Here is a 24,699-nt window from a genome sequence, read left to right on the forward strand (position 1 = left end):
TCTCCTGCCGCCCTGTATATACGTTATCCTGACAAGCCCGCTCGAGGTGCATTTCAAGGGCGTCTCAGGAGTACAAAAAATTGTATTCCCTATGTCTCTCAAACGTGAGCAGGGGCGCTCTATCCAATACCTCGTAGAACTTAATTTAAATTCCGCAGGTGCAAATTTATGTCAAATCGATCAGATCAATATCAACATTGTCATTTTTTTACGCAAAAACATTTATAGTAGAGTAAATACTGACATTCAAGGGCCATGTGATAAAGTGAAAGTGACAATAAAGGTGCACACATAGATTAATTAGGTGAAAACATCATCGATTACATCATACACAATTACAATTTGTGTTTGGGGGACGCAACAATAGCCGTCCCCCCCCCCCCACGTTCTTGTAATACCCAGGCTGTCAGTATGTTTTTTGATTGGGCAAAACTTTTAGATCGTCCTAATCCACCCAGAATTGATGTTATTTTCTTGGATTGGGCGAAAGCTTTTGACAAAGTTGATCATTATTTACTGCTGACCAAATTGCATAATTACGGTATTTGTGGTGGAGTACTTTTTTGGATTAAATCTTTTCTTTTAAACCGAAAACAAAGTGTGTTGTTTGAGGGCGCTAGATCCGACTGGGTACCAGTCAGTTCGAGCGTTCCTCAAGGGTCAGTGATTGGCCCAATCCTTTTTAATTTATACGTTGCTGACTTGCCTGAGTTTGTTGATTCACCTATTCGGCAGTATGCCAATGACACTGTAATATATCGTTCAATTATTAATTCAAATGATGTTGCCATTTTACAATCTGATCTATCCAATATCATTCTATGGTGTCAAAATAATCACATGTCCCTTAACATTTCTAAATGTAAAGTAATGCACATAACCCGATTTAGAAAATTAATTAATGTCACTTATAATATAGATTCTCAACCAGTCTTGAAAAAGTCAACACTTATCAGTATTTAGGTTTTATCATTTCTTATGATCTTAGTTGGACTCATCATGTAAGAAGTGTTGTCACTAAATGTTCAAGATTATGTGGATTTATACGTAGAGTTATTATGTCTAGAAATCCGTTAGTTTTAAAGAAATTATTTTGTTCACTTTGCCGCCCAATTTTAGAATACGGTATCCCTGTCTGGTTGCATGCCCTACCAAAAGAACCATATTCAATCACTTGAGGCAGTACAAAGACGCTTCACTCGTTTTTGTTTTTCTTTCGAAAGAGCAAATTCTCTTTCATATCATGAACGTTTAGTTATTTTGGACCTGCCGCCTTTATATAATAGAATGATTTATCTTTCTGTTTGTTTTGTTGTAAAGAGTTTGCATTGCCTTAATGATATTCCTTGTACCATTTTACCAAAGCTTAGTTTTAGAAGGACTCACTTTCTTACTTTTACTCATGAATTTGCTAGAACCAATTGTTTGAAGTTTACATGCTTGTATACGCTCCCCCGTTCTACTTGTGATTTATGTCTTGATGTTTCTGTTTGGCCATTTTTAAATGCTTTATGTAGTATTTTGTTTGATATGCCCCAAATTATTAATGCATATTGAAGATTTCAGTTATAATCTAATGGTCTCCAGGCGAATTAATGCCTTAGGCTTGTCCTTTTATATTTTCCTTTCTTTTTATTACACTCTTCGCGTACTTGCTGACCATTGTGTTTGTATGAATTTTATGACAACAACCATTGAGGAGAGCCTTTATACAGAAATTATTATTTCTTTTAGGTAATCCCCAGGCATTGGTTGTTGTTTATGTTATTATGTATATTGTTAAGTTTCATATGAGAATTTGTTATGTTATTATGTTATGTGTTCCTGGAAATTCAATAAACATAAACATAAACACAAAAGATAATCCTCTGCTCCGCCGCCAATGCCCCCTACTATTTTGAGTGGGGGGGGGGGCACGTCCCCCCTGTGACTTCCGCCCGTGTAACTGACCGTGCTCCTTTATTCTGTATTAAAACAAGTTTTATGTATGCTGAATTCTAATATGTGATAAATTTGTGGAAACAAAATTGTAGGAACAAAATTGCATTAAAGGCATGGTCACACCGCCCAAGCGTTGTTGGAGCGGTCCTGAAGCGGTAGGGAAAGAGGGCCGAATTTCGCTCACAATATTGGGGAAAAAATCGAAAACAAAATAAAAACAATCGAAATCGAAAATGGTGAACGGTGGCGAGCGGTGATGATTTTTTTTTCTCTCCGCTCCACGACCGCTCCAACAACGCTCGGGCGGTGTGACCAGGCCTTTAGTCTTGTCCTTAGAAATTCACTAAGGCCATACTTAATTCACCAACCAAATGATGCGAGCGCGATGTGCGAGCTGAACATTTTTTCTTCATATATTTTGATAGTATAGGAATTAATGGACAGCAGACACATCTCACTAATCCACTAATGCGAACGTATAAATAAGGACTGGAAATGATTTATATTCAGACCATAAAAGATGGCAATCACTTAAATTAGTCAGAAAAAAGAAGCATATGCCAAAACATAAAACAATAATAACTCGAAGTGCGAGGAAATATATTTGGTGTATGGACTTGAAAACTGGATCTTAAGTAAAATAGGATTACCTCATTAAACAGACAATGCGAGCACCGGCAATGATGAACACATAGGTCCTAAAAAATAATATTTCATAAAGTTGTGAAAAATTTCCCCCTTTTTTGGGCCAGCCGATGGGGGTGGGGGAGCACTGTCGCCAGGCAATTATATACATCTCTATGCGCCAGGCAAATAAAGGTGCCTTTAAACGCATGTTAAATTATCTTATGCCATAATCACTTGAAAAGGGGCAATCAAATAACTCTTTTTTAATGTGTTCGTGAAAAAATATCCATGAATATGTTGTCATACCACTTTTAGAAAAAGAAATTGACCGGGTGGGTGTTTCATAAAGCTGTTCGTAAGTTAAGAGCGACTTTAAGAACGACTGGTGAACCTTTCTTAAGCTCTAAAAAGAAAGGATCACTAATAGTTATTAAAGTCGCTCGATCTTAACTTCCGATTAGCTTTATGAAACAGCCCCCTGAAAGCATAGAATGTTAAGCATTTTGGGGTTTCTACTTCTCATCAGAGCATTCCCTACTGTGAGCGGGAACTGACATTTATTTACCAGGGGCGGATCCAGCTTTCGTTTATTTTTTCAGGAGGAGGGTGGGGGGAGTGGAAGTTATTTCATCTACAAAATTGTATGTTTCCCGATCGGATATTCTAAGCACTTTTTGAATTATAACCGTGAACATGATGGGTATCTCAATAATTGTTATTGATGCGAGCGCGAAACGCGAGCTGAAAATTTTTGATATTCTGACCTCAAATTTGGAAAGTTTGTAAGCACATTTGTTAATCGAAAATGGATCGTATTTATCTCAACAGTTTATGCGAGTGCAAAACGCGAGCTGAAAATTTTTGAATTTCCGACCCAAACCTGAACATTCTAAGCACATTCAATTCAATTTTTCAATTCAATTCTTTTATTTCATTTCCATTCAAAACATAATACAAAGTAATATAAAGCAATACAAATCAAGTACAATTTTACAGAAGGGCATTCTTACTTCGTAAAACAGACAACAACAACACAAAAAACAGTATAATATAGAGCATAAATGGAAATGAGGGGGATCCACTAAAAAGCAAAGCTTGTAAAGTGTAATCATGAACAGGATGTTTATTTTTATATAAAAAAAAATTGATACGAGTGTGAAGCGCGAGCTGAAAATTATTGATATTCTGGCCTTTAAATTGGACTTTCTAAGCAATTTTTGGTAATCATGAACAGGATGGGCATCAAACTATGCATTTGATACGAGCGCGAACGCCAAACTCATGTGAAACATGATCATTGGCGCCCCCGGTCAAACATCAAATTGGCGCCTAAATGGTCGAATCTGAATTTGGCGCCCCTCCCTAGGTTGAACATGAATTTAGGCGCCCCAGGACAAACATCGAATTGGTGCTCCTATGTCGAACATAAATTTGGCGCGCCCCTAGGTCGGACATAAATTCGGCGCTCCCTATATCAAACTTCAACAGAACATTAATTTGGACCTCCTAGGTCGACATCAGTTTGGCACCCCTAGGTTGAAGATCAATTTGGCGCCCCTTAGTAAAACATAAATTTGGCGCCCCCCCCCCCCTAGGTAAAACATCATATCAGCGCCCCTTGGTAATTCGGCGCCCACTACTGCGCGGTTTCTGTAGCAAGCCCCCCCCCCCCCATTTTTCATGATGCAGAAGGCGCCGCTGAACAAAACAAAACAGGAAAAGCGAAGAAAGTGAGAGAACAGGAGAAAGAGCAATATAAAAGAGAAAGAAAAAGTTATTAATTTAAGATAAAGTAGAAAATATTTCGAAAACCTGTGCCACCGACCAAAACTTACCATGGGTCCCGCTTAATTCTATCATTGAGTGGTGTGTAATTATCACATCACGGGCAATGTGTAGCCTACATATAATACTGTAAATGTACATTACCATATTTCAGTTAAAGGCCTATCGTGATTTTTTTCAATGGCTTTATTGTAATGGATTTGTTCGAATATATAATGAATTGCAGTAAATATCAATACTGAGAAGCGAGTGAATTTTTTTTTAATAGTTGGAAGGCAGAATGATGAACAAAATCGTCTTTCAATGAAGGGGTGTGTAATAATGGGAGAAATGCAACGAGTGAGCGTAGAAGTAAATAGTAAGTAGTAAACAGTTACTGTCAATATTTTGTTCAATGAAAACTCACTTGCTCACTGGTTAAAGATGAGATGCGAATGAAAAGATGGGATCATGAATCGGGAGAAAGGGTGCTTTATGATTATAGGTATTACAGGCAAAACTATAAACTTCCAATAAGGTGGAAATACCATAATCATGCAAATTAAAAAAATGTATATCGCATAAAAGATATTGGGAGATGATGCAAGATTCAAATTTTGGAATAAAATTGATATTTGAAATATTTATTAGATTGTTATGGAATTGATGAGATTTTAGTTCTCCAATAAAAGGATGAAATATTGTAGGTTTTTTGTTAATGCCAGTGTCCTAACTTGCCTCTGTGTTTCATAAACGACATTGATTTCGCCTATATTTTTGTACAAAATCCCTCGCTTCCAAAAAGATGCTAGGATAGTAAAACTTCCCCAACATTCACGCCAGTGTATATTCAAAGGATTTTTGATCGGGTCATGATCAGTTATAACCATATTTTAAAAAAATCAGTGTATCATACAATTCATAGATGGACTTATGCATACTCTCATGAAAAGCAGGGGATATAACATTTGCAATGAACTAAACGCAGGGATTTGTGATCGCCAAATCTTGTAAGATTAGATTGTAAGGGTAGTCCTATAAAGTCACTTTTATAGCTTTATTATTTTAAAACTACATAAATATATTTTTGGTCTCGTAAGTCCTACTTAAATATTGCGCCGAAAGCGAAGCGAGAGCAGAAATTTTAAATATGCGTTCTGGGCTCTGCTCGAAAAGGGAAGGACTGTTTGCAGTTAGTCACGAAGACGAGAAATATTTCAACAATTAAATTTATTCATTTTATCTATTTAGCAAAAATATTTATACAAGGTAACAGATCAGCTTACTTGCTGTTTACACCCGGGGGGGGGGGGCACTTACATTGACGAGTGGATACCATGCGCGACCAAAAAAACACGTAAAAAGGATGTCTTTTTCACGATAGGGCACGTTACGTACGTAACGTGATAAGCAGTGGCGGACCGTGATCCAGAGGAGACAAAGCATTGGGGGGGGGGCACAGCATTGTTCACAGACAGTGCAGTGCCCCCCCCCCCCCAATGCTTTGTCTCCTCCGCTCCGGCGCACGGTCCGCTACTGCTGATAAGCCTTGTCAAAAACACAAAAATAATGAAAAAAAATATTTCGCTAGGAAAATTACGTGTCAAATTTACGGGGATGATGAAACAAAATTAAAATGTTTTATAAAGGATGTCCTTTTTGCCCCCAACACTTCGTGTTTAGAGTCCGATTTGCGCGAGGTGTAGAAGCTGGGGTCGTATAAACCGAATAAGGTAAAGCCGACGACCGAAGGACCCGTAACAATAAAACATTCCTGTATGGTTTAGGGGTTCATTTCAGGGAATATTTGCCAAGAGTATCGTTTTGTTTCCAATACTTATTAAGGGTAGGGTTTCACACGCCAATACTCGTTAAGGGGTGCATTACGTGTTTAGGGTGCTTTTCGAGACCCCATGGTCGCGCATGGTATCCACTCGTGAATGGAAGTGGCCCCCCGGGTGTTTACATCAAAGTCCTGATTTAAAAAGGAAAAAAATGCTAGCGCGAAGTGCGAGCTATTTTTTTATATTCCGACCTTGAAAATAGACATAGCACATTTTGTAATCATCAACAGCCTGAGGATATAATATGACTAAAAGTTTATATTGATGCCCGAGGCCGGGCAAGAGGATTGATCCCTATGGGGCACGCCACTCATCACTATCCTCCAGTTCAGTATGTCCAAGGACTTCTCGATTTTGTCTTCTACCAATTATCAGGCGCAAATCGAGAAATTTTACGGGTTTCTACAGGATCCAGGATTTTTAAAAGGGGGTACGTGGCACACGTACTTTACCCTTTGGAAATTTTACAAGCAAAGAAAGAAGATTTTCATCTATATTTCACAAGTGTCTCTCTATTTTTATTTCTTTTAAAATCCCTACGTGGTATAGCGCACCTTCAGCCCCACGCCCCCACCCCCCATCTGCGCCTGGTTATGAAACATTCTATCCAATTAAAATACATAATTGTCGAAATGGGGGTGGCGAATAATGACGTGGACCTTTAATTTGTGGCCAAATCGTGGTTTTGGGAACCACTCGCATTTGTACTCGCATTTGTGTACAAAGTGAATAGAGGTGGAAATAGGGAACCGTGCGTGTGATCGTGACTGAATAAAGCGTTGCTGTATGACGTGAACGGTGGTTCCCAATATCACGATAATCCCGACCTTTCGTTTGAGGACGCGTACGCTTATTTAGAACGGTAATTCATTTTGGGAGAGACTTTTGGGCCGGTCGTCATGGTCGTAAAACTCCGTCTTGTAATGCAAATTGTGTGACATGGGATTTTTTTTTCGTTTCGCATCTGGAACGGAAACATTCAATTTGCGTTTCGTGTGCAAAATTCTGGTTGCTACTATGGTAACAGCGATATATCTGATTTAGGACGACTTTCCAAATCCAAATTTGCTTCCTCCCAGAGCTCGAGAGGCCGCCCGGGGGACCCACTTCCATTGAATGGTGGATACCAGGCGCGACCATACGTAAAAAGGGAAAGAGTGGGTATACGTATAGGCCTATGTAGCGTTATGAGGGTGTGAGAAACAATAATTAAAATACTGAAAAGGGATATATTTCCATTACTTGTAGGGTGTCACAACTTGTTGAGAGATGCATTTTCATAATCTGGAAAAGACCTTCCCTTGTTTATGGTACTTTTGGAAACCCAATGGTCGCGCCGGGTACCCACTCATCAATGGAAGTGTACCCCCCGGCAAACCCCCCATTTCCGCGGAAAAGTAAAACATACTGCCCATTACATCGTGTGCTAGAGCCATATCGTTTATGTAGGAGGTGCAGGCAAAAGAAAAAAAACTCCGCAAATTTAGACGGTTTATGGCCTGTTGCATGATGTGTACATGTCAACGCATGGGAAATGATTCGGCCTGAGAGGTGATCTGAATCATGGAATCAATTGCCAGTGATCCACAAATAATGCACATTAGATGCATTATCGATTCGATGGACTGTAATGATCTATATCCAAACCTTTATTCGGTAAGCTTTTACTTACTCAATATGTACTCGATTTGTTTGAAAAACCACTTTCTTATCCATGTCATAATCTACATTTCGCATGTCTCCAGCCAGCTGGAGTCATAGCCATGACACAGGTACAGTCCCGCCGCGAGCTTCGGCAGGCAAATGGCATGGCATGGCATGCTGGTATCGTATGAAAGAGCTTTGCACACGAAAAGCAAGATCTATAGGGCCTGTAACACAAAGCTTGGCAATGATTGTAAAACAGTTTTCTACGTTTGATTGTATTGACTGTAATGTATAATCAATCTAGAAATTCGAGTCTATGATTGATCGTCAACTTTTGAGTTACCCGACTCTAATCTCGCGTTGTAGAGATTTGCGAAAGGTGCCTAATGCCTATTTGGGCCACAATTTTAACGGAAATGAATGGGGGAAACGAATATCTGGTATGCTGTCCCACTAGCTATCGAAACAAAACAGTCCCCCAATATTTTGTGTCATGAATCCACCCATATCTTATATCGTAGTCTTTTTGTTCGTCATGTTCAGTTTTATGCACGCGCGTCAACCAAATATTGCTTGCACGTATACCGGTACCTCGAAGATCCCTCGTTGAATTTGAATGCGAGCCCAGCGCACCCTGGCGCTGGCCTAGCCGATGACGCGACGCGACCGGGCAGGGGCGCCCCGCCGCGCCGGCCGTACCCGTGCGGCTAATCGTACTCCTCGCTGATCCGGTAGGGAGTACGAGTCAGCTACATGTAGCTAACGTTGCGCTGCAAGTGCAACTACATGTAGCTTACTGCTGCAGCTTGTAATATTTGGTATGGAGGCCAATGGAGGCCCTGGATCGATTCGATCATCAGTAACGATTTCACATCATGATCATCATTATCATCCAATAATTAAGAAGAGAAAAGTGTGTGAATCCAAACACAAGGTCATGAAGGTCGACGCCGGGATCGACGAATCCGAAGATGGTATGAAACGATGATGGGGGGGGGGGGGGGGGGTAGCTGAGTGGACTCTCCTACTGTATGGGGCCCATTCCTCAACACTTGAACAATTTAGTCATATCTTTATCCTCCAACCAAGGAGTTAATAGTTCCAATCTTATTAATCCTGTTTCACTGCCTTTCACGAAAGGCTTCCTAACTGGAATATTGATAGAATGATACTGATAGAGCAAACGAGACGGAGCCTGTCTTCGACTTGGTGATGCCTGATGGTCACAAAAAATCAAAATAACATAATTTTCAAAAAGAAAAATATGAAAAAATTGCAAATACTGTGAAATGATTTGGGAAATACATCTTTTCAAATTAACAGCACAGGTAAATTATGCAAATTATGAATAATTCATTTCATGACTAAAGTAAAAAGTCACATGCAGAAATGCCAAGTTCAAAGACCAGCTATGCGTGAGATTTTCTGTGAATCTGAGTGAGATCACAGACATTGTGTACAATGTATATGGGGATAGGCTGTGATAGTTGCGTGAGACAGAGATTTGAGGGGATGAACCAGAGTCCAAAATGAGTCTCAGGCATAAATGCGTGAGACTTGGTAGCTCTGCACATGTGGACGTTGAGATTGGTCCCGGGGGGGGGGGGGCACTCGACCAATAAAGTGGTAGGGGTGTGCCGCGGGCTAGACAGGAATAACCGTCGTTTCTGGGGATTTATTCAACAATTTCTGACATTTTACTGTAATCCCCATTCACCGACGGTAAAGTGTCCGTGTGGGCTCCCATTTGTTATAACACCAGCACTTTTGTCAGACCAGAGTCCAAAGTTTGGGGCTAAATAACACATCGAGGTTACATATAAACTACAAATTGAAAATATAGAACTATTTAAAATAAGAGTAGTTTAAACGATATATAGATGAAAATGCATAAAAATTATACTTTTACCGATGTTAAGTTGGGAAAAGCACATCGAAATCGATCAAAATGGCAGCCAAACTATGAAATATTTACAAACGGAGAGGGCGTCAACAATTTATGAATGTGATATCGATATTGCATTCCACCAGCACACAAGGCAATACCGGTACAATAATACGATACATTACACTACACGAAGACAAACGATACCAGTTATAATCACGATATATCGAGACATTAACGATAATGACGTCATTCAAGTTGGCAACTTGCAAGAAAAACCGTCAGGTCAGGAGAAAATGTCAGATTTCTCAATCCAGTGGATTTTCTTTCAATAACTCCTGTCCAAGGTATGCAATTACTTAAGTTATTTATATTTCCCTGATAATGGAAACCATAAAAATAAATTTCGCTAAAGGAAAACAGTTTTAAATCGCGATCTATAAAACGCTAGTTCACTATACGTTGTCTGTAGCCACGGGCCCCTACGCTCTTCAGTCTATGTATGATGAATGGAGCCAACGTAGTTCAGCGGAACAACCAAAATACAGAGACTGAAGCTTTTGGTCTAGCCGCGGGCGAGACAAAAAACGGGGGCCTTGGAGCGGGCTTATTGTAAAAAGGAGGGTCCTCGGAACGGGCTTCGGAACTACAATTTTGTGAAAACGGGGGTCCTTGGAACGGATCGCCAGCGTGTGAGTACGTGCGTATGCACCCCTATGGAACGGGTATGCGTGCATGATGCAGCTAGCGCGGCCTCCGCCAGGTGCGCTCGCCCAGAGACGATGGTCGGACAGCACTCGGCGGCCGCTTTTCACCAAAATTGCAGCAGATCAAAGCGACCGGAACGGCAGAACGAAAAATATGCGAAGCTTTGGAGCGGATTTCTTCTTTTTTCTCGATAAGAACAAAATGCTATGCCTTGGAGCGGCTTTCTTTGTTTTTTTTCTCAATAAGACAAAAATGCTATGCCTTGGAACAGAAATTTGGGTGTAAAAATGGGGGTCCCCTCCGCGGCACATACCCACTATGCATTATATACTGAGTGCCCCCCCCCCCCCCGGGAGATTGGTACCCTCGAAAATGCTGGGATATCCAATTTTAATATAGTTTACGAAAGTAAACTATAATGGTTTTCTTTGTAAAATGATGATAATCATACAGTCTTTTATGATTCCAAACGTCATCAAAATATAGTTTAACATAAACTTTTAAATCTTTGATACCAAAACATACGATTTGATGAATTCTAACGTTATGCATAAATTAGAGATAATTTATCCCAATGTTATTTAATAGTAGTCTCAAAACGACAAATACGAGTACAGTTATGGATGGCCTGATGTGGTAGAATCTTAATTATCAATTAAATTATTTTACTATTTCAAAATAAATGGTTTTGTTTTACCAACAGTTTTTATAGTTTCTTTGTATTACAATCATTAAATGAATTACCCCACTTGTTTTGCGATGTTATTTCAACCTCTATGATTGATTAAGTAAGATTATAATTTTCAGATTTCCGATGCAAGTATTTTACGATTTATGATATTAATCAGCCGATGCAAGTATTTTACGATTCATGATATTTATCGGCTGATGCAAGTATTTTACGATTCATGATATTTATCGGCTGATGCAAGTATTTTACGATTCATGATATTTATCGGCTGATGCAAGTATTTTACGATTCATGATATTTATCGGCTGATGCAAGTATTTTACGATTCATGATATTTATCGGCTGATGCAAGTATTTTACGATTCATGATATTAATCAGCCGATGCAAGTATTTTACGATTCATGATATTTATCGGCTGATGCAAGTATTTTACGATTCATATTTATCGGCTGATGCAAGTATTTTACGATTCATGATATTTATCGGCTGATGCAAGTATTAAAAAAAAAAATCTAAGTTGACACTGACACCAAATGGTACTAAATAAAACTACATGTATAACAAATCCACTTGCGTTACTTCTTTACTGACATAAGTACCTTCAGTTTATTAAATCGAAAATATCTTCCATCCAAAGGAAGTCAACTAGAGTTTCAAATCTTGATGGAAATGTATTCCAATTATGAAGCCAACAATGTCATGTGTACTTTGTTTATCATTTTTTTGTACAGATTCAAGACTGAAAAGCAATCAGGAGGATGAAAACATGAGGATTATACCAGTTTTACCTGATCATGTTTCAGCACCAGTTCCCTTGGGTATCTATCAATCCATGTCATTTTATCCATTCATATGCAGTACTTACAAACAATGTTGTAGAATATTTTTTCTTAAAGGTCAAGTCCACCTCAGAAAAATGTTGATTTGAATCAATAGAGAAAAATCAGACAAGCACAATGCTGAAAATTTCATCAAAAGCAAATGTAAAATAAGAAAGTTATGACATTTCAAAGTTTCACTTATTTTCAACAAAATAGTTCAACAAAATGAACGAGCCAGTTACATCCAAATGAGAGAGTCAATGATGTCACTCACTCACTATTGTTTTTTATTGTTTGAATTACATTGTCAATATGTCAATTTTTACGAATTTGACGATTAGGACCTCTTTGCCTGAAGCACAAAATGTTAACATAATGGAATTCCACGTGTTTAGGGAGGAATGAAACTTCATTTCACATGACAATGATGAGAAAATAAAAATATTTCATATTACATATAATAAAATACAAAAGAAATAGTGAGTGATGTCATCAACTCTCTCATTTGGATGTAACTGGCTTGTTCATATAACTATTTTGTTGAAAATAAGCGAAACTTTAAAATGCCATAACTTTCTTATTTTACATCCGATTTTGATGACATTTTCAGTGTTATGCTTGTTGAATTTTTCTCTTTTTATTCAAATCAAGTTTTTGTTGGGGTGGACTTGTCCTTTAAGTAATAATTTTTGTCTCACCTGCGAAGCAAAGTGAGACTATAGGCGCCGCTTTTCCGACGGCGGCGGCGGCGGCGGCGGCGTCAACATCAAATCTTAACCTGAGGTTAAGTTTTTGAAATGACATCATAACTTAGAAAGTATATGGACCTAGTTCATGAAACTTGGCCATAAGGTTAATCAAGTATTACTGAACATCCTATTAGAGTTTCATGTCACATGACCAAGGTCAAAGGTCATTTAGGGTCAATGAACTTAGACCATGTTGGAGGAATCAACATCGAAATCTTAACCTGTGGTTAAGTTTTTGAAATGTCATCATAACTTAGAAAATATATGGACCTAGTCCATGAAACTTGGACATAAGGTTAATCAAGTATCACTGAACATCCTGCATGAGTTTCACGTCACATGACCAAGGTCAAAGGTCATTTAGGGTCAATGAACTTTGGCCGAACTGGGGATATCTGTTGAATTCCCATCATAACTTTGAAAGTTTATGGATCTGATTCATGAAACTTAGACATAATAGTCATCAAGCATCACTGAAAATTTTGTGCAAGTTTCAGGTCTCATGATTAAGGTCAAAGGTCATTTAGGGTCAATGAACTTTGGCCGAATCGGGGGTATCTGTTGAATTACCATCATAACTTTGATAGTTTATTGGTCTAGTTCATTAAACTTGGACATTAGAGTAATCAAGTATCACTGAACATCCTGTGCACGTTTCAGGTCACATGACCAAGGTCAAAGGTCAATGAACTTTGGCCGAATTGGGTGTATCTGTTGAATTACCATCATAACTTTGAAAGTTTATGGATCTGATTCATGAAACTTGTACATAAGAGTAATCAAGTATCACTGAATATCCTGTTTGAGTTTCAGGTCACATGATCAAGGTCAAAGGTCATGTAAGGTCAATGAACTTTGGCCATGTTGGGGTTTTTTTGTGAATCTCTGTAAGTTTATTGGTCTAGTTCATAAAAAGTGGACATAAGAGTAACCATGTATCACTGAACATCTTGTGCGAGTTAGAGTAGTATTCAAAGTCAGCACTGCTGCTATATTGAACCGCGTGATGCAGGTGAGACGGCCAGAGGCATTCCACTTGTTTAATGGAAGTTCACTGTCTTTTTTACTTCTGTTTTCCCCACAATGGGCTATTCCATTAAGTATTCAAAGTGAAGTTTAAGCCAGCATTACATACCAATTCCTTCGTGAATTTGAGGAAAAAATGTTACACTTTTCTTTTAAAACATGCAGCTATGTTTAATGAACTGTCCGAAGTATTCATCGACCTTGGTATGCTCCTGTCTACAGCTCAGAATATAAATGTAGGATGTCAACCTTTTTTTTGAAATTAGCAGCCCTTACAATTATAAGATCAGCCTAATTGTGAATTAATGTATCTCTTTTTTTCTTCTATCATTCCTATGATACTACAGTTTCTGTGTATGCTGCAGCCATTCTAGACAAGAAAAAGACAAGCTTTATACTCAGGTATTGCTTTCATTATTAATTTTTTGGTTTTATTAATTAAGAATGCTCTTCTTTTATTCTATAATTATTTTTTTACCTTTTGGTCCTACTGACTGTGGGCCTTTGATCTCCACTTGTAATTCTACTTTCATACTTTCCTGTAATAATTTATACTCTCCTCATATGTGCACTATACATACTGAATTCCAAGACATAGCTTTAGTAGGTTTATGTCCCGGCCTTAGATTACAATGATTTTTGGGCAAGGCAACTTTTCAAAAAACTGAAAACTAAAGGAGACAAAACTGTCAAAACCCACTAGAGACCAATCATTAATCGGCACCCAAATGAATATGTCGTTTGACCATGAACAAGAACAATGTTGATTATTCTTTAATTATCATTATCTAGGAAACTTTCAGATGTATATCCTTTAGAGGGTCTGTCACACATCAAACGAGTACGCAAGCAGACAATCAAGAATGGAAGTGAGGATAAAGGTAAATGTGTCATAGTTAATCTGCCAAGGCACTTCTTTAGATCTCACAATGTCTATCTCATGTGTTCATCATTGAAAAGTCAAGTTTATGCTCGCATCATTATTTTGTATTGTTTATGTTATGGATTATTTTGTATATTGCGTATAATTATGTCACATTTTATTTTGATTATTTTGAATGTAGTAATACAAGCAAACAAACAAGATCAGAGTTCCCTTTGACTTTTCCTTCATTTAGCTATCTGAATATGTTCTTGTGATAACTTAAAATCTATGTGATGGATCAACTTTAAACTCAATTCCTGTAGTATGATGGAAGGAAAATAATCTGCTTGGTCGTGGGGTATCAAGGTCAAATGTTTTGGGTTAGTAAGTTAGAAAAAGAATTTTTAGAAGTCATTTAGCCTTTTGATGGGTGAACTTCAACGTGTCTCATTAACCTATTATACTATATCTTCAAGAAATATGAATTAAACTGAAAATTATATTTGTAATAAAGTAACACTCATTAGAACACTTGATTAGAATTAAACTATGCATTATTATTTAGGGGGTTAATTCTTGCAAAGTAGAATGATAAATTTTACTTTAGAAGTACATTGTAAGTGGAAAACATCATTGAAAACATTGAGTTTCAGGTAGTTACAGATCGTCCTTTAGGAGACCAATGAATTGTTGGCTCATTGAATTGTTATTCTACTTATTTTATCAAGAATATAGATTGAATGAAGTAGATTATACTTTCATGTACCTAAATCTAAAAAAAAGTAAAATATGATTACAATTTGTTTCCATCCCAGATGAGTTACAGATCATCCTTTGTGAGAGCAATAAGGTCACATTACCCATCATAGATAAATCCTCTTCAGTGATTGTGGATGGCGAGATCGACAAAGAACTTTTAGGAGACCCATTTATTGCATACGTTCCTGGAGTTGCTCCTCAGACCAAAGCTCAATATGCAGAGGCATCCAAATACTGGCCCACTGCATATCATGAAGACAAAGAGTAAGTGATTTCCTTCACTCAACAATGGTTGGTATGTTCCTGATCCTATGTTGCCACTCTATATTCAAAGCTGCAACAATGATTGATCAGGAACCCATTGTTTGACCCCCTTTTTACTGGTGTTTCACATAAATTATCAGTCAATATTTATCTCGATTTTGTACAAAATACATATGTATGGGTGTGTATATTGGCCTAAAAACAGTAACACAGCCTTTCTTTTCTCATTCCAAGTACAACTTTTACCAAAGAACTCCTTATTATAAAAAGTTTCAAGTACAAGCTACCCCTGCCCACTTCTTTGATCCTGAGTACAAGCTCGTGCTGATGATTACAAACGGCTTTTACCAGAATTACAGTTAACATGAAGTTAGTACATTATGACAACACCGGTTTTCTGAGAATTAATGTTTTGTGAAATGATTCCTGTAATAGCCAAGTCCATTTGACCAGTAAAACTGTATAAAAATTTGATTTTCATCAAGACAGTTTACTTTCTGTATTTCATATTTAGTCAAGATGAATTCCTGAACTCAGAATGATATACCTGTAAATCTAATAACTAACCTCATTTTAAGCTCTTTAATTTCACCTTTGAAATTCAAGCAGTACTAAAAGTGGTACTATGTTGTGATAATTTTGTGAAAATGATGCCATTGATCTTCATTTTGATACGTCTTTTAATGATTTCTTACAGACTCAGCAGGCTTGTTTCTGGAGAAAACTTTTCGTCATCAGACAGGAAAAATGTTTACAAAAACATTCTAACAGTTATAGGAAAAGCTGACGAAGCTACAATAAATGGAAAGGTAGGAAAGATCAAATTTATTTGAATCATAATTCAGTATTTGCAGTCTTTAGTCAACCTTAAGCCTAAAAGGACTGCTCTATTTGAGATGTACCCCGACTTCTGATCTCGGCTGCAGTTCACACAATCTTGCCAAAATCAAAAGTCATCTTTGAACTCTTATATATGGAGTTTAACAGCTAAGTGTGAAAGCCAATTTTTGTCCCGATTAGTTTTTAGAATTTCTTAATTATATACTTGTGTTTTCATCTTTTTTTTTCAATTAGAATCATCACTGACCATTTACCAAATAAACATAGCCTTGAACTAGTTAAGCAGACCTATTAGAAAGTAAAGTAATCACCTTTTTAAGAATTTCATATCCCATTGAATTTGTACATAAATAAGCCATATTTGGCATGACATCTCATAAAAAGTCATGAGGTGTCACAATGCTTTACCTGAATGTCCCGATAATGGTCTCAAAAGTTGCATGAGACTTCAAAGAATTTTTTTCAGCGGCGCTGTCTTTGTCTGTTTCTGAATGATCATGCAAGGTGTCGGTGGGGGAAGGGCATTATCTCTTAGTCCTGTTCGGGTTAACGGATCTGGTCATGACAGTGTACCACCCCTCCCTTTTCATATATATGTAAAATGAGATCTGGGATTTGAAATTTGGAATTTATGAATGAGCAGAAGCAGGCTGAGCAGAAGTGCAATTACATAAGTCGTACATGTATATCATGCTGTCCTTTTTTTTTCTTAAATGTGTGATGAAAATTACATCACTCTGCTACATTGCTTTATATCTTCATTTATAAGCCAGAGCTTGTTTTTTTTAGAAGCCTGTTTTTCGTTCATTGATTTCTCTTTCTCGCCCCACTTTACCGGTACTGCAAAACATTTTACAGACGTCATTCCGATCTATTAAACGCTGTATAAAAGCTGATTATTGTCATTATCTTGTGATAGTCATTTGGTGAGATAAATATACTGATACATTGAATTTCGGTTTGGATTTTGTAACCCTTTGGTCATAATTTGATATCAATGTAATACACATTTCCTTCAGACCATAGCAAGGGTTATCTCAGGCACAAGGCTCATTCAATTCTTTGTGCAGTTTGTTAAATTATTTCAGCAACAAACCATTCTTCAGGGTAGAGCCTGTTATGTAGGGGGCTACATTCTGAAACAAAATGTTGTTAACCAATAATTGAGTATTTTAATGAAGTTTTTAAACATTTTAAAGTCCATTGGAATACTAGTGTCCTGTCTCCAATACCTTTTTTACTCATTTGCAACAAAGCATTTAGCCCTATATATTTTGTTATTATGTTTATTGCATACTTCATGTATGTTTACTTGCACTGATAATGAGACCAGCTTTCCACTCCTACAAAATCTTGATAATCTGACTAGAAAACTCCATACAATAAAAGAAAAGAGGGTAAGAACATTACCATCAGACCACATCTCTAGAAAATCTTTACAAGAAATTTCGAAATGACAGAAAAATAGACGCAAATTTGTGAGAAAAAAAATCTCGTAATGGGTGGGACAACTCGGCCCGCGGTCCGAGATGTCCCGTGGTCCGAGTTGTCCCGACCCCGCCCATGAGGAAGGGTTATTGATTTTTACCCTCTCTCTCTCTTTCAATTGACTTCCTGGGTATCTGAGTTATCTTTTTGAGGATACATTGAGTTTTTTTACTTTGAAGAACCAATAGGCTTACATTAAGTATCCCAAATCATGTGTAAATCAGATACAGTGAATGTAAAATAGATGAACGAACCATGATATCTAGCCCTTTCTACCTGAAAGGTTAAAAAAATATGGAATGAATGTATATTCAACCATTCAATTTAATCATGTCACGTACATGCAGAACTTCACATGCCTAGTATTGGAATTTAAAAAAAATGAAATACTGGAAACCCCACAGTCATTACAGGGCAAAGGGACATCATATCGGAAATATGTGGTTGTGCTACAAAAAGCGAATGAAACATGTCTATGGGTGTATAATGGTGCGAACAAAACCCAGAGTCAAGAGCATTCTCACTAATAATTTGGAGTTCACATTCTTATCATATCACAATATGCATTGTGAATAATCTAAAGCCAAGGTTTGTAAGTTATTGTTTTGTTTGTGTGTTCATTGTAGGAAGCTATAGGTGCATTGATTGTAGACCCAACATCTAATACCACTCTGGCAATGACATCATCCATACCGGGTAAGGGGGAAAACCCTCTCCAGCATGCTGTCATGAAGTGCATTGACCTTGTGGCTCATAGTCAAGGTGGTGGAGCCTGGTCCATTTGTCAAGGTAATATTTATTCCTATACACTTTTTATCCCACTTCTATTATGGAAAATTCAATGTCGAAACTCTTATGAATCATCCAACAAGTTAATGGTTACTTTAGTTTAGTTTACTCCAACGATGTTGTAGGACGAAGCCTGTTCATCGATCAAAGTAGAAATGTCTATTGCTGCTCTCCTTCAGACAAAATTAGATGCGCTACTTATGTTGGCATGGAGGGGTGGCAGGGGTATCGTAGACAGTGAAAAATTCCATGGAAACACACAAGAAACGAAAATTACTCAAAGTCATAGGCAATCTTCTCCCAATGCTTATCCAGTCTATTCTTAAAAGCAATCACTGAACAAGCAGTAACTACATCTTCTGGGAGACTGTTCCACACATCTATCACTCGGTTAGCAAAGAAAAACTTACGCACATCAAGACGCGAATATCTTTTCTCTAGCTTTAAGGAATGACCACGTGTTTTACCACCATGTCTCAGATAGAAAAGCTCAGAACTTGAATCATAGTAACCATGCAGATATTTGTACACATCAATCATGTCACCTCTTTTACGTCGGTGACTGAGTGATGGCAATTTCAGGAGGCGAAGACGTTCAGAGTATGATAGGTGCTTAATACCTGGGATCAATTTAGTAGCTCTACGTTGGACACTTTCTAACCGCCTCTGCTCACCCAGCTTATACGGTGACCACGCAGCCTGGCCATACTCTAAGATAGGGCGAATAATACCCTTAAACAAAAGCTTAATAGAGGTCTTATCCAAATGTACAAAAGTTCTTCTTATAATACCAAGCAGTCTATTAGACTTTGACACCACTTTAGAAATGTGCTCCTTGAAAGAAAGACGTGAGTCTACCTGAACTCCTAAATCTCTCTCACTCTCACATTCACGTAGAACAACCGATTGTGAACCTTTGGTCATATGATACTCAGAGTCAGAACTACTTCTTCCAATCTTCAACACAGTACATTTATCTGGGTGAAAACATAGTTGCCACTTCTCTTTCTCAATGGTATTGGTTTACAAATTACTTTGATTCATGTTGTAGTTGATACTGTTCATATGGATGAAAAAACACCTGGAATGAAATAAAAAATTGAATTCGTGCATATACTTTCAAGATATCTTAACTTTTCATAATAGACTGGAAATCCATCATTTACTATATTTCCAATGGAGGTTAATATAACACATGTTTAGTGTATGGGATGAAAGGAAGACGGTGTTTGTGTACTTTCTTTATATTTCACTTTTTTGAGCACTTTAATGATTTTCAAGTGGCATTTTACTTTGGCTTCAAGTTAATAGTATATCATAGATACAGGTGACAAGTGGGGCCTTGCAGCTCTGATCTTTGGAAGTCAAATCTTTACTTAATGCCTTTAATCTATATTCATGATTTCACTTTCTATTTGAATGAGTTATTCTCCTCTTTTTCTCAATGCATATATTTGAATGAATGGCTGTGTAATTTATTTTTTGTATCCTTTTATCCCCTATACTACTACTACTACTACTACTACTACTACTACTACTACTACTACTACTACTACTACTACTGCTAATTTCATTACTTTTCCTAATAGAGAGCCATTATGTTTCACTGGATAGTACATGCAACTCTGATGAAACACCATATCTGTGCACAGGATTTGACCTGTATGTTACACAAGAACCATGTATAATGTAAGTAACAATTTCATTGTATCCTTGAGAAAAAAAACTTATGATAAAATCAACCAAAAGACAACAAAAAGAAGATCAAATTGGTGTTGAAATCCAACAAGGAATGGAAAAGTTAGTGTTAGATAATAACAATATGCATCATTTATACAGTGCGTCCCCCCAAAACTATACACTTTTGAAATGGCTGCCAAATTAAAAGTATATCACTTTGTGGGGAAATACTTACATATATGGAAAGCCAATAAAGTCATCTTGCAAATGACACCATAATTTTGGAAAACTATTCATGCTTGAGCGAGCACTGCCCACGTAAACAAAGGGCATGAAAATTAGGGTGGGCAGGAATTAGCCTGCCAGTTTCTTTCAGTTTTTGAGAGGCGAGTCCCTTGGAACTTGCAAAGTTGAGGGTGTTTTGATAAATCAATGATCATCATCATCAATTTAGGTTTTTATAACAAATTTTAAGAATTAATAAATTGAAATTTAATGCATGAGTGAACATGAAATACAATTTTTCACTTTTTCAAATGGATCTCAGCAATGTGTCATGGAAGTCAGAATAGGGATAGGACTTAGGTGGGGGAAGTACATTGATGGGTAATGGGTCAACAGAACACTTAACCCCCCCCCTCTCTCTCTCTCTCTCTACCCCTTTCACCCCTCCTGTGAAACTAGCCTTTGCTGGGGTGAGCAGGAATTAGCCTTCCAGCTTTTTTTTTTTTTTTTTTTAGGTGAGTCCTTTGGAACTTGCAAAGTTAAGGGTGTTATGCTAAATTACTGATGAATTGAGATCAGTTTTGGTTTCTTAAGCAAATTGAATGAGGTACTAAATTGAAATGTAATGCATGAGTAAACAGGAATTGTAATTTCAGTGTAGCATTTTTAGTTTATTATGTGGATCTTAGCAAGTGTGCTTGTAAGAGTCAGAGTAATGTGATGGTACCTGTTACATGCAAGGGGGTGAGATAGGGTAAGACTTTTCTTTTCCAAATTACATGTCATGTACTCACCTCCACCCTCCACCCTTTTCTCATGGATTTAATATTGAAATGCCAAGTGACTTATGGTTGATGGATCTTTCTTTTCCATTGAATGATTATTAAAAACTTGACTAATTATGATGATTTATGAAATGATTTATTGAAAAAGCTGAATGTTTTATTGATAATTTATTGAAAAGGTGAATATTTGATTGATCACATTGATTGAGTTGAGTTACTATCAGATTGTTGATTGAATGATCGATAGGTACATTTTCAGAATTTATTATCAGATTGACAGTCTGCTTTGCACTTAATTCGTACATGTAATAGCAATCAGTCTCAATCTCAACAGGAGGGGGAGGGACGGACCTGTAGGAGGGAGGCTAAACGTTCTGTTGACCCTTTTACCATCAGCTTACTTCACCCACTGAAGTACAATATTACCCCTATTCTCCTGACTCCAATGAACACACTGCTGAGACCCACATTGTAAAGTTAAAATACTGCACTAAAGATTGCAATTGCCGCTCACTCATGCATGGAATTTCAGTTTGATAATTCATGAAATTTGCTCTAACAATTTAAGTTGATAATGAATGACCATTAATTCATCACAACACCCTCAAGTTTGCAAGTTCCAAGGGACTTTGTTTAAGTGGGTAGTGCTCACTCAAGCATGAATAGTTTTCCAACATTTTGGTGTCATTTGAAAGATGACTTTATTGGCTTTCCATATATATAAGTTTTCTTCCCCAAAACTGATATACTTTTTATTTGGCAGCCATTTCAAAAGTGTATATTTTTTTTGGGACTCACTGTATAGTGCTGAATGTATTGTTTCTTAGTGCTACCTACTATTTCCTTGGCTTTAGCGTAGTTTCTCTCATTGGGCGGTTGAGCACTGAAACCACAAAGGGCATCATGCAGAGTTTAAATTCAAGTATCAGCCATTGAATGTATGCAGAAAGTCTGAGAAAAAAATCCAAACAATCCAGAGTCATCAATGGTCTATCTTAACTGAATATTACTTAACCCTTTATGATATATAAAGAGAAAATACAACACACTTTCAATAGATCCTGCAATTCTGTTTAATGTTACTTTTTCAATGCATACTTTCTGCATGAGTTGTTAAACATTTGAATAATAATTCATTTGGTGGGCAGTGTGTTAGTTTCAAGGAAAAAAAGATTCACATTTCCATTAAGGTTATGATTCATGAATTCATCCCTCTATATTTTGGGAGATGACTTCACAAATTCACATTTTTTCCAATGAGTCTTTCAACTTTATTTTACATTTCTTTTTTTTTAATGATCAGAAATAGAGCTCTGGATTTAAAATTATTTTTACGTTAAATCTTTTACAAATAATGTAAAAGGCATTTTCCGTTTTGTAAAATAATGTTTTTGGAGACAATTTTCATCCTTTTGTGGAAGGCTGTCCGTACTTTTGTTCATTTTTGTGATAACTGAACTTTAAATACGTTTGATGATTCACCTTCAAACTTCATCTAAGTATGCATATATGAGAGTGACATTGATCTAATTGGGGATATCAAGGTCAAAAGGTCATTATGGTTGCTGGTTGCTTGCTTACAAGCATTCATGCTTTCTTAGCAATCAGGTAAAAAATCACCACCAATCAATCAAACTTATACAGATTGATTAAAACTAATAAATATCCATTTGAATAAAAGAAACATGTCATGAACACAATACTATTGAATTCATATCTTGGAAGGGTCACTTCTATCAAATAATATAAAAAATATTTTGATGTCGTATATAGGTGTGCTATGGCCCTGGTCCATTCTCGCATACATCGTGTCTTCTATACAAACAGTCACCCTGATGGGGCTTTGGGAAGCATGTACAAGCTTCATACAGAAACATCTCTTAATCATAGATACCAAGCTTTCAAGGTGAACGGTTTGTGCAGTGAGCAACAGCTCGATGTCAGGTAGCATTGGGATCAGTAAACGAAAGATGCATTCATCAGCTTCATACCGAAACATCTCTTAATCATAGACAGCTTGATGTCAGGTAGCTTTGTGATTTGGTACCTTAACAAAAGATGCATTCATCATCATCGTACCGAAACATCTCTTAATCATAGATACCAAGCTTTCAAGGTGGATGGTTTGTGCAATGAGCAACAGCTTGATGTCAGGTACCTTAACGATAGGAAGATGCATTCATCAGCCTCGTACAGAAATATCTCGTAATCATAGACGCCAAGCTTTCAATGTGGATGGTTTGTGCAATTAAACACCTCTCGCTCGGGTCAGGGGTTCCATGACATTTGCCCCGGCCCGGTGACTATTGCTCCGCTCTAAATTCCACACACTGATCGAACGACCAACTTCAACCTTTGGTTTAAAGCTATACCCTACCCTAAACCTAACATAAAACCCTATTGCAACCCTAACCCTACATCTTAGATGAAATTGAGCTTGGAGCAATTGTCGCAGGAGCAAATGTTGTGTCACCAGATGAGGCACCTTTATGAAAGATGCATATGATATATCTGCTTTGCTACATGCAAAACTTCTCTGTAGTTTTTTTGATCTGCCATTGTTTTGCCTACATGTATGCTGTTAGGCAAGATGTTCGCAATTTGTGCATGACTTTGCACATTACTAATGGTTTGTTCTTACATGCAAGTGCCATCAGATTCTCAATCATTTTTCCCCATCAGTTTAAATATGAAACTGAATCTATGTACTACTACACGTATTTGTGCGTTTGTAAACTACATGCAAGCCAGACTTGCCAAGTAGGGGGCTGAAATAGGTTTAAACAAACTACTTGCCAAAAAGAAGTAAAATAACAAAGATGGTTAATTATTGTACTTAAGTAGAATACTGAGTAAAATACTGAAACTTCTTACTTACATATGGAATTGAATACCAGCCCAGGTCAATTGTGTGGTATGTGAAGTTGACTTCTAAAGGACTTGAGATCGAGTGGGATTTCCATTTTAAACCTCAAGTGAATGAGCATCAGAATTTAATCACAAAGTTTTTAAGTACCTGCGGAAATCCAAGGTATATTCTTTGCCTTGCACTCTATATATTATAATTCTGATTCCAGTTTTACTTATTATCACAAACTAAAATTCAAATTGGACAAACTTACAGAAATAGCGTACGTATTACTTATCGTATCGATGATGTATTCAAAAGTCCAAGGTATGAAATGGAATGGCTTATAAGATGACTAATGCTTAATAATTTGCCAAATATAGACATGGATTATGATTCTCACATTAAAGGTTATTTTGAAAAGAAAACTCTGTGCAAGAATTGTTAATATC

The 24,699-nt window shown here is 37.1% G+C and overlaps 1 protein-coding gene across 1 annotated transcript; it reads left to right on the top strand.

Moving 5' to 3' along the window:
• Positions 1 to 8,452: 8,452 nt before the first annotated feature.
• LOC121418808 (probable inactive tRNA-specific adenosine deaminase-like protein 3) lies at positions 8,453 to 23,644 on the top strand. Its single transcript, XM_041612955.1, has 9 exons — positions 8,453 to 8,797; positions 11,840 to 11,926; positions 14,052 to 14,106; positions 14,497 to 14,585; positions 15,385 to 15,592; positions 16,290 to 16,401; positions 18,547 to 18,709; positions 20,299 to 20,398; positions 23,173 to 23,644. Exons 1-9 carry the CDS (start codon positions 8,644 to 8,646, stop codon positions 23,345 to 23,347), a joined length of 1,143 nt encoding a protein of 380 aa, XP_041468889.1. The 5' UTR covers positions 8,453 to 8,643; the 3' UTR covers positions 23,348 to 23,644.
• Positions 23,645 to 24,699: the final 1,055 nt, after the last annotated feature.

The sequence above is a fragment of the Lytechinus variegatus genome, chromosome 7 (genome assembly GCF_018143015.1).
Source record: "Lytechinus variegatus isolate NC3 chromosome 7, Lvar_3.0, whole genome shotgun sequence".
In the NCBI taxonomy this organism is placed as follows: domain Eukaryota; kingdom Metazoa; phylum Echinodermata; class Echinoidea; order Temnopleuroida; family Toxopneustidae; genus Lytechinus; species Lytechinus variegatus.